Source organism: Neoarius graeffei, chromosome 13, assembly GCF_027579695.1.
Source record: "Neoarius graeffei isolate fNeoGra1 chromosome 13, fNeoGra1.pri, whole genome shotgun sequence".
Taxonomy (NCBI): domain Eukaryota; kingdom Metazoa; phylum Chordata; class Actinopteri; order Siluriformes; family Ariidae; genus Neoarius; species Neoarius graeffei.
Window position 1 is genome coordinate 72,636,212 of NC_083581.1, and position 18,677 is coordinate 72,654,888.

The window sequence follows — 18,677 nt, forward strand, 5'->3', positions numbered from 1 at the left end:
CCAATAACAAGACCGCAAAAGATCGCCATTTTTAAGCGACGAGAAGCAGCAGCTGTACAAACGCGAAGTCGTTTATTATTGTTGCTGCTGCTTCTTCTGTGTTGTTTTTGCTTCGATATTCACGCCAAGGTTTATGCAAATGTAGCAACGTAATGACATATACAACGACGTAACTGACGTATACAGCGACGTAATGACGTGGCTTCCCTTAGGCAGCTGGGCCATAGAAGGTTCACGCTGCATGCTGCACGCTACACGTTCACGTGAAGAACCGGACCCTGGGCCATTAAACTTCATGCTTGGATGTTCACGTGTTGCGTCTGTTCTACTTTGACCAAGTAACCAACAATATGGACTCTTCGGATGACGACGATTGCCTCATTCTGCTTTTACTGAGACAGAGGAAGAGAAAAAGGAACAGAATTTGGAGCCGAGAACACTTCCTTCTGAGAGAAACCCGTGGTGAATTTCACCGAACATTCTATAATCTGCTTGACAATCCCGATGAAGAACTATTTTTCAATTATACCATTCAATTATATTTTTTCTGAAGTTTTCCCCTGAAAGCATAGAGTTATCTCCCTAGACCCGTTCTGATTGGCTGGCGCGGCGGTGACCGCATGCATTGACTGGAATTTCCATCTTCACGCCTAGAAAAAAGTGTGCATGTTCATTTCTCGCTTCACGCATGAAGTGTGCAGCGTGCAACGTGAACGCCGTTCTATGGCCCAGAGCAAGTCATGCTACGTTTGTCCACTTTTCTTTACACGCGTGTAGCGTGCAGCGTGAACCTTCTATGGCCCAGCTGCCTTAGCACCGTGAGCTATGGAAAAGCAAACTGGTTCTCTAGCTCGCAAGTTGAACGAGTTGTGAACCAGCACCAGCACTGACCCCGAACCAGCCCTGGAACTGATTTGGTGGAAAAGGGGTAGAGGTGGACATTGTCAATGTGCCCCTGCCTTTTTTTTTTTTTTTTTTTTTTTTTGCACACTTGGAGACTTATTTCATACTTGCATGCGTCTCTGAAGTCGTAAGCTATTCTAATCTCGCATTATACATTGTGATATCGTTATATCTACTGATGAGTGAAGAGTTGCCAGAAAATTGTCTTGACAAGCCTGCTGCTTTATTTTAGGTCATTTTTAAATATGGCATGTCGTAGATGGGATCTCCGTTCTCCTTTTTAAACGATTTTTTTCCCCCCCCTTGATCCATTTACAGTGATTGTGTCCTAAAATCTTTCTCGTTTTTCTGTTCCAGAACTTGTGCGGATGGTGATGAACGGTTGAAGATGATAAAGAAATCAACAAATTTCGGTCTCCTTGTCTCCGTTTTCTGTTTTTTGTGGTTTTTTTGCAATTCCTTTCGTTCGTTCATTCCTCTCCACGTCTTTTGCTTCTCCATTCCAGATGTTGGTTTGCACTCATGTTTTTATTTTCAGAAGTGCCTTTATCTTCTCCCTAGTTAAGATCCCTCATCATGAGTGTCCAGAAAACAGTGAGATTAAAAGCACATAGCTGCGTGAAGGAGAAAACTCTGCAATAAAACCTCTTCATGTAGTAACATCATCTGAGATGCAGTATATAAAGTCAATCCTCAGGCGCTTTAGTGATGGACACTGTTTGTTTTATAGCAGGGCAGTTGCATCTTCCTTCAGCTGCCTCATACGGTTAAGGGGCAATCTTATGCAGAAAACCTTAATATCTGAACTAAAAGGTCATGTTTCAAAATGTACCGTTTTCAGTTTTGTTCTTCCTCTGAATGTTTTTGGCCTGAAATAAAATACATTTGAAAATATATTTTCTTGGCATTCTTAGTCATGCTTTGTTTTTTTTTTTTGTTTTTTTTTGTTTTGTTTTTTTTTACAGGTATGGCATATGCTTTAATTTGTTTTTGTTTGTGTTTTTTTTGGGGGCAGTTTTGTAGACTAAATTTAAATATTACTGCTGGCTACATTTTTATCTGATGCTTTAAAAGAACTGTTTAAAGCTGAGGGTTGATTTGTGTACCAGTATGACCTTTTTGTTTTTTAAACTTCTGTATCGTGCTGAATAAAATCTTAACTGCGTAGCACAAACTTCATAGCTAGATGGCGCCATAGTCATAGTTACGTTTGTCTTGTTCCATAAAGGAGAGTTATCTGAATTACAGAACTCTGACCGTTTACTGCTGGCTACATGTATGTCGGTAATCCATGTAATTTTACCTAAAGCATCAATAAAGTAGAATTGTATAATTGAATTTTATTCTTCCAGTGCTTTTTGCAATAGTGATTGTCCCAAAGCGTGTTTAGAGACACCTAGCCCTCAGTAAGGAAGCCAGGGACGATGATGCCAAAGAGCTTGAAAGGAACCAAGAACTGAACAGGGGAGAGTCGATTCCTTGGCCACACTTTGGCGGTCTAGAAATTCCATTTAAAGGAACAGTCCACCGTACTTCCATAATGAAATATGCTCTTATCTGAATTGAGACGAGCTGCTCCGTACCTCTCCGAGCTTTGCGCGACCTCCCAGTCAGTCAGACGCGCTGTCACTCCTGTTAGCAATGTAGCTAGGCTCAGTATGGCCAATGGTATTTTTTGGGGCTGTAGTTAGATGCGACCAAACTCTTCCGCATTTTTCCTGTTTACGTAGGTTTATATGACCAGTGATATGAAACAAGTTCAGTTACACAAATTGAAACGTGGCGATTTTCTATGCTATGGAAAGTCCGCACTATAATGACAGGCGTACTAACACCTTCTGCGCGCTTCGGCAGCGCATTGATATCTGAGCTCCGTATCAATGCGCTGCCGGAGCGTGCAGAAGGTGTTAGTACGCCTGTCATTATAGTGCGGACTTTCCATAGCATAGAAAATCGCCACGTTTCAATTTGTGTAACTGAACTTGTTTCATATCACTGGTCATATAAACCTACGTAAACAGGAAAAACGCGGAAGAGTTTGGTCGCATCTAACTACAGCCCCCAAAAATACCATTGGCCATACTGAGCCTAGCTACATTGCTAACAGGAGTGACAGCGCGTCTGACTGACTGGGAGGTCGCGCAAAGCTCGGAGAGGTATGGAGCAGCTCGTCTCAATTCAGAAAAGAATATATTTCATTATGGAAGTACGGTGGACTGTTCCTTTAAGGCTATTAATTATTGGTTAGGACACAACATAATGTTGTATTAGTTATAACCAAAATCCAGAGTACTTTTAACAGTGTTGATAACTCCCAGGTAAAGGAACGTTGAGTTTAGCCAGCAAGCGATCAAAGAAGAGTAAGCAGGAGCTTGTAGGCATCAAGACAGCATGAGTAGGATCCTGACCGAGAGCAGGCACTTGTGCACGTCATTACAGGAGTAAAAGGTAGAGACAAAAGGGTTTCGTACTTTTCAGGTGATCTGAATGTAATGGCGATCAGGCAGTCCTAACTACTGATGGAAAAAAGACTGTGGGCTTCATAATCGTGACGATTCCCGTGGCCGTCTGTCTTTACCCCTAGAGGAAGTCAAATGTATTCTGTATTAAACAGGTAGGTACAGCAGATTATATAAAGTGCACATACCCCTTTTAAAATTGTAGGTTTTTCTGATGTAAAAAAAAAAATGAGACCATGACAAATAATTTCAAAACTTGTACCACCTTTAATGTGACCTATAACCTGTACAATTCAACTGAAAAACAAATCTGTTAGGGAGGAAAAACAAGCTGGTTGCATAAGTGTGCACACCCTTAAACTAATACTTTTGTTGATTTAATTACAGCATTCAGTCTTTTTGGGTTCACACCTGCCATCAATTAAAATGACTCTGATTAACCCCAAATAAAGTTCAGACATTTATTCAGTTGCATCCTCCAGTAAAAGCCAGGGTTCGCAGAGAGCTTACAAAGCATCAAAGGGATCTCACTGTTGAAAGGTATCAGTCAGGAGAAGGGGACCAAAAAAAAAAAACCTTCCATGGCATTAGAGATACAGTGCTCAGCGTAAATGAGTACACCTTCTTTGAAAAGTAACATTTTAAACAATATCTCAATGAACACAATTTCCAAAATGTTGACAAGACAAAGTTTAATATAACATCTGTTTAACTTGTAGCATGAAAGTAAGGTTAATAATATAACTTAGATTACACATTTTTCAGTTGTACTCAAATTAGGGTGGTGCAAAAATGAGTACACCCCACAATAAAAACTACTACATCTAGTACTTTGTATGGCCTCCATGATTTTTAATGACAGCACCAAGTCTTCAGGCATGGAATGAACAAGTTGGCGACATTTTGCAACATCAATCTTTTTCCATTCTTCAACAACGACCTCTTTTAGTGACTGGATGCTGGATGGAGAGCGATGCTCAACTTGTCTCTTCAGAATTCCCCATAGGTGTTCGATTGGGTTCAGATCAGGAGACATACTTGGCCACTGAATCACTTTCACCCTGTTCTTCAGGAATCCAACAGTGGCCTTAGATGTGTGTTTAGTCATGTTGGAAAAGTGCACGACGACCAAGGGCACAGAGTGATGGTAGCATCTTCTCTTTCAGTATAGAGCAATACGTCTGTGAATTCATGATGCCATCAATGAAACGCAGCTCCCCGACACCAGCAGCACTCATGCAGCCCCATATAAGGACACTGCCACCACCATGTTTCACTGTAGGCACCATGCATTTTTCTTTGTATTCCTCACCTTTGCGACGCCATACAGTTTTGAAGCCATCAGTTCCAAAAACATTTATCTTGGTCTCATCACTCCAGAGTATAGAGTCCCAGTAGTCTTCATCTTTGTCAACATGGGCCCTGGCAAACTCTAGGCGGGCTTTTTTGTGCCTGGACTTCAGGAGAGGCTTCTTTTGTGGACGGCATCCATGCATGCCATTCCTCTGCGGTGTATGCCGAATTGTCTCACGGGAAATAGTCACCCCAGTTTGGCTTTCTACTTCTTTAAATAACTGCAGTGAACTTGCATGCCAATTTTCTTCAACCCTTCTCATCAGAAGACGCTCCTGTCGAGGTGTTAACTTCCGTGGACGACCTGGACGTCTCTGTGAGATGGTTGCAGTTCCATCTTTCTTAAATTTTTGTACCACTTTTGCTACAGTATTCTGACTGATAAGTAAAGCTTTGCTGATCTTCTTGTAGCCTTCACCTTTGTGGTGTAAAGAAATTATTTTCTTTGGAGAATTCTGAAGAGACAAGTTGAGCATCGCTCTCCATCCAGCCACTAAAAGAGGTCATTGTTGAAGAATGGAAAAAGATTGATGTTGCAAAATGTCGCCAGCTTGTTCATTCCATGCCTAGAAGACTTGGTGCTGTCATTAAAAGTCATGGAGGCCATACAAAGTATTAGATGTAGTAGTTTTTGTTGTGGGGTGTACTCATTTTTGCACCACCCTAATCTGAGTAAAACTGAAAAAATGTGTAATCTAAGTTATATTATTAACCTTACTTTCATGTTATAAGTTAAACAGATGTTATATTAAACTTTGTCTTGTCAACATTTTGGAAATTGTTTGTGTTCATTGAGATATTGTTTAAAATGTTACTTTTCAAAGGGGGTGTACTCATTTACGCTGAGCACTGTACCATGGAGTGCAGTGAAGACAGTCATCAAGAAGTGGAGAAAATATAGGACAACAGTGACATTACCGAGAACTGGACGTCTCTCCAAAATTGATGAAAAGACAAGACGAAAACTGGTCAGGGAGGCTGCCGAGAGGCCTACAGCAACACTGAAGGAGCTGCAGGAATTTCTGGCAAGTACTGATTGTGTACTACATGTGGCAACAATCTCCCGTATTCTCCATATGTCTGGACTATGAGGTAGGGTCAAAGAAAAACATCCAGGCCTGGCTAAATTTTGCAAAAAAAAAAAAATACATCAACTCTCCCAAAAGCATGTGGGGAAAATGTATTATGGTGTGATGAAACCAAGGTTGAGCTTTTTGCCCACAATTCCAAAAGGTATGTTTGGTGCAAAAACACCACCATACCCACGGTGAAGCATGGTGGTGGCAGCATCATGTTTTGGGGTTGTTTTTCTTCAGCTAGAACAGGGGCTTTAGTCAAGGTGGAGGGAATTATGAACAGCTCTAAATACCAGTCAAATTTGACCCAAAACCTTCAGGTGCCTGCTGGAAAGATGAAGAGGAATTTCATCTTTCAGCATGACAATGACCCCAAAACAGTTTTGGAACAGCCCAGCCAGAGCCCAGATCTAAACCCAATGGAAGATCTGTGGGGTGACCTGAAGAGGGCTGTGCACAAGAGATGCCCTCGCAATCTGACAGATTTGGAGCGCTTTTGCAAGGAAGAGTGGGTAAATATTGCCAAGTCTAGATGTGGCAGGCTGATCGACTCTGCTCCAAAAAGACTGAATGCTGTAATTAAATCAAAAGGTGCTTCAACAAAGTATTAGTTTAAGGGTGTGCACACTTATGCAACCAGCTTATTGTATGTTTATTTTTTAGTTTTTCCCCCGAACAGATTTGTTTTTTAGTTGAATTGTACAGGTTATAGGTCACATTAAAGGTGGTAAAAGTTTTGAAATTATTTATCGTGGTCTCTTTTTTTTTTTTTTTTTTTACATCAGAAAAACCGATCGTTTTAACAGGGTGTGTAGACTTTTTTTTTTTTAATATCCACTGTATTTAGTCCAGACCGAAACTGGCAAGAAAATGTTTTAATCCTAAACATATATGGAAAGTTATTTAAAGGCTTTGGAACTTGCTGTGGCTTTGGTACGATGATAAACCTTCAGTAATATGGACCTGTCAGAAATTTCCTAACCTTGTTTTACAGACACTTCTCAACTGCTCCTTTAAAACATACAATTAGTTTTTTTGTTTGTTTGTTTGTTTTAACGAGTTTCATATCTAATATCTAACTAATTGTATTCTTCATTTTCCCATTGCTCATCTGAGCTGTGTTTTCCTTTTTCTGTTTTCTGTCAAACACCAAAAACACAAGGTGAAACTATTTTAGCCTTCACATCAAATGGAGTTGGAGAAATTACAGAAATACCAATATACAAGAAGCAAAATTGGCCCCAGAGCCGTGCACCGCATCATAAAGCCAAGTATTATTACTGTAGCTGCAATAAGCTGCATTGATGATTGTTGGAAGGATTCGGCACATAATTATCATGCACAGATTTTGCTAAATGCTGTTTATTGTTCGGAGACCGTTAGAGCCAAGGGAACACGCATCATTACGAAGTATTAAGCATTTTAGATGCAGTATTTTTATGTATATATAAAATTAGTACATATGTAGTGATTTAATGATGATCGTAAAGACATGGACTATTTTGTTTCGAAAGGTCAGCAGCACAATAGCTCAATGTTTTCTGGGTCCTTTCTGTACTGATTAGGAAATTCTGTTACTCGGTTTAGTAATAGTCAGGGAAGCCATGACATAATGGTGAGAGAAGCAGCTTTGGGACCATAAGGTCGCTGGTTTCATTCCCTGGACCACTAGGCCTGGCTGAAGTGCCCTTGAACAAGGCACCTAACCTCCAACTGCTCCAACAAGAGTGGTGGCATACACTACCGTTGAAAAGTTTGGGGTCACTTTGAAATTTCCTTATTTTTGAAAGAAAAGCACTGTTCTTTTCAACGAAGATCACTTTAAACTAATCAGAAATCCACTCTATACATTGCTAATGTGCTAAATGACTATTCTAGCTGCAAATGTCTGGTTTTTGGTGCAATATCTCCATAGGTGTATAGAGGCCCATTTCCAGCAACTCTCACTCCAGTGTTCTAATGGTACAATGTGTTTGCTCATTGCCTCAGAAGGCTAATGGATGATTAGAAAACCCTTGTACAATCATGTTAGCACAGCTGAAAACAGTTTAGCTCTTTAGAGAAGCTATAAAACCGACCTTCCTTTGAGCAGATTGAGTTTCTGGAGCATCACATTTGTGGGGTCGATTAAATGCTCAAAATGGCCAGAAAAATGTCTCGACTATATATTTTCTATTCATTTTACAACTTATGGTGGTAAATAAAAGTGTGACTTTTCATGGAAAACACAAAATTGTCTGGGTGACCCCAAACTTTTGAACGGTAGTGTACCTTGTGTCTGATTAGCCAAAGATGTGATTATCAGTTCGGGCGGTACCCAGCCAAATTTAGTAATAGGCACGCATGTTAAAATATTTAAGCTCTGAATTAAAAAAAAAAAAAAAAAATCCTTCAGATAATAAAATGGGTAACAAAATACTAAATCCTGTTGTGTCAGAATTAAACCACATTAATAAGATTTACTCATAAGCTTTACCGGGATTTAAAATGTAGAAAAAGTTACGTTTAACAAGACTCAAGATGTCAGTCCTAAATCAATTCTCTTAATCTGAAACTTCTCGGTAAATGCGTCCTGTCTGACCTGTGACTCATAGCTGGTGTTGCGTGTTTGCAATGTCCCTTAATCCCCCCCCCCCCCCCCCCCTTTCCCGGAGTGTACAACATGCAGAGTTTAAAGTGAGTGTTCAGTATGAAGGTCAAACTTCAAATTACAAATAAGTTGTTCTATACAGCACATTTATAATCCTTCAGTGGGAGTAAAACCCAGAGAGAAACTATCATCAGTCTTACTTGAAAAAATAAATAAATAAAAAATCGAGTTGTCTGGCTGTCATGAACTAGTCTCTTAACAATACTGTGCTATTTATCTTTTCCATACATGAAGCTTTAAAAGGTACGAGATTCAGAAAAAAAAATACTGCATTTCCAATTATGGATGATGGAAAAAAAAATCTTGCAGGTAGTTGATATTCAGTTTTATTCCACAGTGCTGTTTAATTCTTGATTATGATTGGGAAGGTGGTGTTGATTAGTTTTTTGGAACAGAATCACAGATTTATATTAAAGTGCTTGTTCTAATATCATTTCTATTGCAACAACTTACATACAAGAGCAACAGTAGACTGGTAGAAGACCGTACTTACACAAGGACAGCAGTCTGACACACTGCATTCATCTTGATTGTCCACCGCTCTGGTTTAGCGTCCGCATCCACCCAAAAGCCTCACCACTTCCATCAAAAGTAATGGGAGTTTGGGGATGTGGGGCTTAAATCAACCAAGTCATTTGTCCTGCTCATGTTGAGCCGCAGATGGTTCCTTCACCAAGGCTGAAGATTCGTCATTGCGTCTGAATTGCTGCTGTATGAGCTTTTTGGGCCGTTCATAAGCGAGTTTGTGGACATCTGACCATCACACGCATTTCAGTTTTAATCTTCCTAATTCTGTTATAATAACTTCCACTCTTCTGGCAAGGCTTTCCACGAGATTTTGGAGTGTGGCTGTGGGGATTTGCCCATTCAGCCACAAGAGCATTAGTAAAATCAGGAACTAATGTTGGATGAAGAGGCCTGGGTTGCAGTCAGTGTTCCAGTTTATCCAAAAAGAGATTAGAGGGGTTGAGGTTTGGGTTCTTATGCAGGCTACTTGATTTCTTCCATGCCAACTTTGGCAATATCAGCATCTATATAATAAGCTTAACGTGGCTGACACCTTAACGTGGTGGTAAGGTTTGTGTGTCTCAGTGACCCCTAGAGCAATGCCGGCTGGGACTCTTGTCCCTGGTAGGCTCAACCATGCTGGACTGGTCGAAGGGTAGAGGCCAGATGAAGTTCAGTCAGCCCCTCCCCCATACTAGGGGGTTGTGCACCAGGCTAGCTCCCCTGTCACGGAAAACCCGCCATAGCTACCGAAACTCGTGCAACATCATCACCAACTCATCTAGTTAGTGTGACACTGGGAGGATCCTCCAATCATTCCATTATGAATGCTGACAGTCAAAGCCACTTGGACACTGCTAGTGCGATGTCCCAGAGCTCACAACTACCATCTGGTGCTAAGAGTAGCATCCCCAACCCAACCATCCAATCCACCAATCGTGCAATCCCACAATCATGCAAGAGACCACCCTTCCACATTACTCCATCTGATGTGCAGTACAACAAGATGCATCCAGGGATTTGTCTCTCCAAAAGACCTCTCTCGATTGCCACATGGAATGTCACCTCCCTTGTTAGCAACTCCAGCAAGATGTACCAGCTCCAACGTGCCTTCGATCAATATCATCTCGACATTTTGGGAATTACGGAGACACACATTCTACTCTCTGGGGAAGACATCCTCGATAACAGTTCCCTTTTCATCTTCTCCGGGACTACTCGAAGGAAAGAATATGGTGTCGGTTTCCTCATCTCCAAAGATCTCCGAAGGTCCCTGATCTCATATACGCCCTTCTCGGACAGGATCATGTCAGCAAGATTTTACAATCGACAAGTGAATCTCACGATCATCCTTGCATATACTCCTACCGAAGTCTCTGATGATGAAGAAAAGCACAAATTCTATCTCGATCTAGAAAAAATCCACCGTGATATTCCCAGAAATGACATTCGAATTCCTCTTGGGGACTTCAGTGGCCGTGTCAAGAAAAGACAGTGATGCCTGGCCGAATGTTATTGGAAAACACTCTCACCATCTAGTGTCCAACAACAATGGATACCGCCTTCTGGACTTCTGTGCTCTTCACCAGTACGTCGTTGGCGGTTCCCTGTTTGAGCACAAGGATATCCACAAGGCTACATGGACTTCACCTAAGGGAGACACATCTACTCAGACCACATTTGCATCAACCATCGCTGGAAACGTTCCCTGCTAGATGTCAGAAGTTACCGCGGTGCCGACATAAATTCCACCCACAGTTTTGTGATCAGCCGAGTGCGGCTGGAGCTCTCCAGCCAAAGGAGAAAGAAACACTCTTCCTTGCCCAACCTAGATCTCTTGCGATCGGACGAAAAAATTGAGGATTTCCGGCAATCCCTTTGTCGCCACTCAATAGATCTCCCCGCCTCTGGTTACTCCTTAGACGAAGACTGGAATAACATCAAAGTAGCCTTCCGCAATGCCTCTCATGAGTCTCTCGGTTGAAGACCCACCAAGTTCTGTGATGAACATCTTTCCACTGAAACCTTGCGCCTCGTTGAGAAACGCAACGAAGTGAAAAAGCTGAAGGCATCTGAGAGAAGCCGCAAACTATCAAAATCAATAGGCAAGTCAAGATAAGTGTTCAGAAGGATGATGAGAACTGGGCCTCGAATGTAGCCTCAAATATTTCAGGATGCTGCTACTTTTGGCAACCAATGGGAGGTGTGGCATAACATCAACGTTCTCTCTGGTAGAAAGAAGAAGAACACCTCCTCTGCAGTTCGAGACAAGGACGGGGACTTCATAACTGCTCAAGATGAGAAACTTGGTAGGTGGAAGGAACACTTTTTGAAGAGCTTCTTAATCCCATTCCCAGTTCTCAGTTTTCTGTCCCTCCTTCCAATCTTATTGCAGACAAACTCTTTATTGATCTACCCTTATATTCCCCTATGCAGTGTGAAATCAGCAAGGCCCTCAAAGCTTAAGAACAACAAAGCTTGTGGCATAGATGAAATTAGCAATGAGGAACTTCACTTCGGGGGAGAAGCCACAGTAGACCTCCTCCACCCCCTGTTCGGCCAAGTCTGGGACCAAGAACAAGTGCCTTCAGACTGGCTAAAAGGAGTTATCATCAAAGTAGAGAAGAAGGGAGACGTAACGTACTGCGAAAACAACAGAGGTATCATCCTCCGCTGCGTAGCTTCAAAACTTTTCCAGATGATCATGGTATCGAGATTATCAGACGGCATAGAATCCCTCCTGCGTGAAAACCAGTGCAGATTCCGGAGGAACAGATCCTGTATTGACCAACTCTTCTCTCTGCGTGTTATCATCGAGCAAGCTCTTGAGTACAATCTTCTCCTGTTTATTAATTTCATCGATTTTAAAGCAGCTTTTGACTCGGTCAATCGCGATTATATATGGGCCGCTCTCGAACACTACGGCATACCCATCAAATACATCAACATATTCAGAGCATTCTATTCCAACACAGTGAGTGCAGTACGCATTGGAGACAAGCTGACAGAATGGTTCGACGTCAACTCTGGTACAGGCCAAGGTGATATACAGGCCCCTCCCATCTTCAACATCGTCCTCAACTGAGTCTTGGAATGAGCATTATCAGAGAGAAACATCTCAAATGGTTTTCTGCTGCAAAAATGTCGCAGTTCACGGCAGCCAGCAGCTTACATCAGCGATCTTGATTATGCTGATGACATCGCCATCCTTGACAGCAGTGTAGTTGGCCTTCAGGAAGTGACATCAAATATTTCCTACTTCGGCAAAGAAGCTGGCTTAAAGATCAATGCCAAGAAGACCAACTGCATGCTGATAGGCAAATTCCATTATCAACGCCCATTTCAGCAGGATGAAATCCTTGACATAACAGTGGATGACGATCACTTGGAGCAGGTGAATCATTTCAGGTACTTTGGCTCAATCATCTCAAATGATGGCTCCATAGACAAAGAAATCAACGTCAGGATCGGGAAAGCCTCTGGAGCATTCAACTCCCTGAACAACATTTGGAGAAACCGCGGAATTACTCTCCGCACAAAGATCAAGATCCTGGAATGTGGTGTCTTTTCACTCCTGCTATATGGCTCCCCGACCTGGGCCCTAATAGATAAGCAAGTGCAACGTTTGGAAAGCTTCCAACACTCTTGCCTTCGGCGGATCTTAGATATTCGTTGGGATGATTTACATTCCCAATAAAGAGGTCCGCTCAAGATCTTCCTGCATCAAACTTGGTACCCATGCTCAGTTAAATAGGCTACGATACTTTGGCCACGTCGCAAGAATGGAACCATCTTGACTACCAAAGTACCTTCTTAACTGGACTCCCTCACACAGTGCCCGAAGTGTTGGACAACCTCGTCAGAGCATTTTACAATCTATTGCTTCCGACATAAAGCATCTACTGGGTGAACATTGGGACATCGGTTCCACTCTGGGAGTTGCCTCCCACAGTATCCAATGGAGGAACCTTCTAACCGAGCACGAGCAGGGAGACTATAGATGGCCTTACCAAGTACAAGTAAGTAAGTACAATATAATAAGAAGCAAAGTTTTTGTTTGTCTTGAGCTAATGTTAGCATTTCTCAATGGATTGTGACCAAATTTGGCAAGTAGGTCTGGGGATGACCCGGAATTTTGCAGATATAAACAAAATTCATGTACGAGCCCCAGGGAGGTCCCTGGGGGGCACAACATCCACCCACCTTCCCCTCAATGCCTTTCACATTACATTTATCATCACAAACTCTCGACAGATCTACACTAAACTTGGCACGTAGGTACAGGAGAGAGCCACAATTTGGCAGAACTCAGAAATTCCATATTTGGGCCCCAGGGGGTCCCTGGTGGGCCCCTGGGTGGTGGATGCTTGGATTTTTGTTTGTCTTGGGTTAACATCACCATTTTTTGATGGATCTTGACCAAATTTGACATGGAAGTCTGGGGGCAACCCAGAATTTTGCAAAACCCAGGCAACGCCAGGTAACCTGCTAGTATATGAATATAGTTTGCTTTGTGCACAGAGGTATTGTCATGCTGGAATAGGTCTGGGCCTCTTAGTTCTACTGAAGGGAACTGTAACGCTACAGCATACAAATATGTCCTATACCACTGTGTGCTTCCAACTTTGTGGCAACAGTTTGGGAAAGAACCACATATGGGTGTGAAGGTTGGGTATCCACAAACCTTTGTCTATATAGTGTGTGTTTTGTTTTAAGCTGGGCTAATGCTGTAAATCACGCATTATAAAAGGTCATGAATTGAGATCAGCAGCCATTTGGTGGCACTGTGACCAAGACAGTTGATGACATTTGAGTATGTTTTTCGTTCTTTCTTAAAATCTTTGTGACTGCTACTACCAATCTCATCTGAAAGTAACTAGTAGGAGGATTTAGGATTATGTAGACTCAAAACTTTATATATATATATATATATATATATATATATATATATATATATATATACATACACACACACATACAGTACCAGTCAAAAGTTTGGACACACCTTCTAATTCAATGGTTTTCCTTTATTTTTATTAATTAAACGACACTTCATGTCTTAAAGTAACAATGAGCTGTTGTTTCTCTTTACTTAGTTGAGTAGTTCTTGATATAATATGGAGTTGTAGAATCAGGCTATTTACTGTATTTTTATTATTTACTATTTACTGTTTGATTTAGAATGCATTAAGAAGGCAAGAAATTGCACTAATTAACTTTTGACGAGGCACACCTATTAATTGAAAAGCATTCCAGGTGACTACCTCATGAAGCTGGTTAAGATAATGTCAATAATGTGCAAAGCATCATCAGGGTAAACACTGGATACTTTGAAGAATCTAAAATATTAATTTTTTAAAAATAAAAACATTTATTTTTTTCACGGTCCGGTTTCCATCAAATCCTGTGCTCTGATTGGCTGGCTACGATACGGACCCCGATTATGGACCTCTGGCGACTCGCTCATTCACAACAACAAACATCGTAGCAATTTTTGTCAACATTTATTTTCACATTTCTCAGGAGAATAGCATTAATTTTACAGCATGGATAGCAATAATGACAGTGTTCACAGCAAAAGCGAGTTTTACTACCCTGAGGAAGAAGAAATAAAAGAAAACATTTCAGGAGAAAGCTAAAAACCTCTAACTGTTGCTAACGCTGAGCAAAAACATGGCTGAATCCTGAATGACTCCTATTTGTATAAATAGCGGACTACGTAGGCGGCAAAATGTAGTTTTTTTTCCTGCCATGGAAGTGCACTTGTTTACCGAGGAGGAAGCAATTTGCGTTACAGCTGTGAATGAGGATTCAAAATGTCGGCTCGGCTTTCCCTTTCGGGCGCTCTCGTTTTCTGTTAGAATTTGGTAAATATATATATATATATATATATATATATATATATATATATATACGTCGGTCTGTATATGTGTGTGTGTGTGTGTGTGTATATATATATATATATATATATATATATATATATATATATATATATATGTCGGTCTGTATCATGAAATACCATGACCTTGGCCTTGAATACTGACCTCGGCCCAGAGGGCCTTGCTCAGTACTTTCAAGACCTCGGTCACGGTATTTCACCATACGGACCTCCCAGCTGGTAAATAACATATGTGCTCTATTCCCTTCTTGCAGATTTCATTAATTTGGTTTGCTAGCATGCAGTATTGTTCGCATATTGCTTATCCTCCATGTATTACGTCACTCTACCCAATGGAGAATGAAGGTGCGCTATAGTTTACGATACTGCAGATTGTCAAGACAATATGACGTCACATGTCAGAGCTGATGCGAATATCCAGTGAGAGAGTTTTCTGCTGTGTATGCGCAGAACCATTTCTTTGTCTGCCAGGAAAGAGAAAGATGCATTGAACATCTGAAAGGCTACCAAAACTTCGTGAGATATTCTTCACGCATATTTACAAGAGAAAAACATATCAACAGAGATTGAAAAACTGGAAAAGAGACACTTCAGAGACGTGAAACTTCTGCGCTAGCGAGTGACTGTAAAAATTTGTAAACAAACATGGCTGTCAGGTTTGCTTCATTAAAAACGGAAGCTTTTGAGAGAATTCTTCAGAACTCTTCCCCTTTTTTGCGAGTCAAGCTTCAATTCATAGCGCAGTGCACGAGTGGTCAAGTGTTACTATTAGAGCTGGGACTTGAGCTCAGCCAAAATTTAGCCAGATACCAAAAAAGCAACATGGTAAAGGATTTTGTAAGGGATTAGCGTCAGGCTGCCAGGTCACTCCGTTATGTGTAGCTGTCGATATTGATTTTAAAAGTAACTAAGTAAATTACAAAGGGAAATGAATGCTTAAGTATGAGTGAAAAATATTGTGGCGAGCGTGCAGTGTGGAAGAAGAGTCTGGAGACAGAAATCTTAGTTTCTCGGTCTTTAGCCTGTGCTACTGGCTCTCGATAGATAGCACTGGCTTGACTGCAATAGCGTTGGCCTTTGCTAACACTACCGATGAACGCTACACCAGCTGGAAGGTGAAAATGCTGATATGAAGAGAGTGTCTATGTATATATAATAATAATAATAATATTGGCTGTTTTTTTCATGGTATATCAGATACAGCGCCCTCCACAATTATTGGCACCCCTGGTTAAGATGTGTTAAAAGCCTTAAAATAAATTCAATTTTTATTGCAGAAGCATAATCTCACACTGAAAACTGTAGAAAAATGTAACCTTTAACTCAAGTGAATTTAAAAAAATCCCTGACAAATAATTATTTTTCATAAAATCACCTGTTCTGCAATTATTGGCACCCATAAAATTCCTAGAAAATAAATGTAATTGAAGCACTTCTGTCATTTCTACTGTAGTTTATAAAGTTGATCAGAGTATCTAGGAACCTTTAATTAGTAATTCATCACATCCTGTTTCCCTGGGGTATAAATTTGATGTGACACAGAGGCCTATTTCTCTTATCCATGCTTCAACATGGGAAAGACAAGAGAACACACCATTCAAGTAAGGCAGATGTGTGTTGACCTTCATAAGTCAGGCAATGGTTACAAGAAAATAGCCACTCACCTACACCTGCCCATATCTACAGTCAGAGGAATCATCAAGAAGTTTAAAACAACTGGAACAGTAGCAAACAAGCCTGGACGAGGATGCAAGTTTATCTTGCCACCACGCGCAGTGAGGAGGATGGTAAGAGAAGTAAAAAGTTCTCCAAAGCTCACTGTTAGAGAATTGCATCAAAGAGGAGCATCTTGGGGTCGCAAAGTCTCCGTAACAACCATGAGGTGCTATCGACATGCCAACAAGCTGTTTGGGAGGCATGCACGGAAAAAGCCTTTTCTCACTTACAAGCATAAACGTAAATGTCTGGCGTTCGCTAAGCGGTACTGGGACCGTGTGCTTTGGTCAGATGAGACCAAGATAGAGCTTTTTGGCAACAAACACTCTAATACATCACAAAAGATGAGTATGCGGAAAAGCACCTCATGCCCACTGTGAAGTATGGGGGAGGATCGGTGATGCTGTGGGCCTGTTTCTCTTCCAAAGGCCCCAGAAACCTTGTTAGGGTGCATGGCATCATGAACTCTTTGAAATACCAGGACATTTTAAATAAAAATCTTGTGGCCTCTGCCCGAAAACTGAAGATGGGTCATCACTGGGTCTTTCAGCAAGATAATGACCCTAAACATGTGGCCAAATCTACACAAAAATGGTTCACCAGACACAAAATCCAGCTCCTCCCATGGCCATCTCAGTTCGCAGACCTCAACCCATTTGAAAACCTGTGGGGTGAGCTGAAGAGGAGAGTGCATAGGAGAGGACCCAGGACTCTGGATGATTTAGAGAGATTGTGCAAAGAGGAATGATCGAAGATCCCTCTCTCTGTATTCTCCCATCTTGTGAAATGTTATAGGAGAAGATTAAGTGCTGTCTTGTTGGCAAAAGGGAGTTGTACAAAGTATTATCAGGGGTGCCAATAATTGTGGCACACATGATTTCATGTAAAAGAATTCTTTCTTAATGTGGGATTTTTTTTTTCCCACTGAATGAATGCACTTGAATTAAAGGTTGGATTTTTCTCTTTTTTTGCATTGTTGTCCTATATTATTTTTAAAAAATGAATTTATTAGAAGCCTAAGAACACATCTTAACGAGGGGTGCCAATAATTGTAGAGGGCACTGTATATTCCAGTGGATATTCCACTCGTCTTTGACTTGTTCTATATCATGCTAGCTGAATGGAATATACAGTGGTGCTTGAAAGTTTGTGAACCCTTTATAATTTTCTATATTTCTGCATAAATATGACCTAAAACATCTTCAGATTTTCACGCAAGTCCTAAAAGTAGATAAAGAGAACCCAGTTAAACAAATGAGACAAAAATATTATACTTGGTCATTTATTTATTGAAGGAAATGATCCAATATTACATATCTGTGAGTGGCAAAAGTATGTGAACCTCTAGGATTTGCAGTTAATTTGAAGGTGAAATTAGAGTCAGGTGTTTTCAATCAATGGGATGACAATCAGGTGTGAGTGGGCACCCTGTTTTATTTAAAGAACAGGGATCTATCAAAGTCTGATCTTCACAACACATGTTTGTGGAAGTGTATCATGGCACGAACAAGGGAGATTTCGAGGACCTCAGAAAAAGCATTGTTGATGATCATCAGGGTGGAAAAGGTTACAAAACCACCTCTAAAGAGTTTGGACTCCACCAATCCACAGTCAGACAGATTGTGTACAAATGGAGGAAATTCAAGACCATTGTTACCCTCCCCAGGAGTGGTCGACCAACAAAGATCACTCCAAGAGCAAGGCGTGTAATAGTCGGCGAGGTCACAAAGGACCCCAGGGTAACTTCTAAGGAACTGAAGGCCTCTCTCACATTGGCTAATGTTAATGTTCATGAGTCCACCATCAGGAGAACACTGAACAACAACAATGGTGTGCATGGCAGGGTTGCAAGGAGAAAGCCACTTCTCTACAAAAAGAACATTGCTGCTCGTCTGCAGTTTGCTAAAGATCACGTGGAGAAGCCAGAAGGCTATTGGAAAAATGTTTTGTGGATGGATGAGACCAAAATAGAACTTTTTGGTTTAAATGAGAAGCGTTATGTTTGGAGAAAGGAAAACACTGCATTCCAGCATAAGAACCTTATCCCATCTGCGAAACATGGTGGTGGTAGTATCATGGTTTGGGCCTGTTTTGCTGCATCTGGGCCAGGACGG

General features: G+C 41.1%; 1 protein-coding gene across 5 annotated transcripts in view; it reads left to right on the forward strand.

Annotated features, from left to right (window-relative positions):
* Positions 1-18,677, forward strand: part of zgc:153867 (uncharacterized protein LOC337226 homolog) — a 339,132-nt gene that overhangs the window by 38,127 nt on the left and 282,328 nt on the right. For 4 of the 5 annotated variants that reach the window (XM_060938497.1, XM_060938498.1, XM_060938499.1 and 1 more), the window contains one exon: positions 1,261-1,799. The exons of the other annotated variant lie outside the window; for it this stretch is intronic. In XM_060938497.1, coding sequence (XP_060794480.1) covers positions 1,261-1,289 — 29 coding nt within the window. In that variant the 3' untranslated portion in view covers positions 1,290-1,799. Of the gene's footprint in view, positions 1-1,260; positions 1,800-18,677 lie in introns of those variants that run through there. 5 annotated transcript variants of the gene reach the window in all.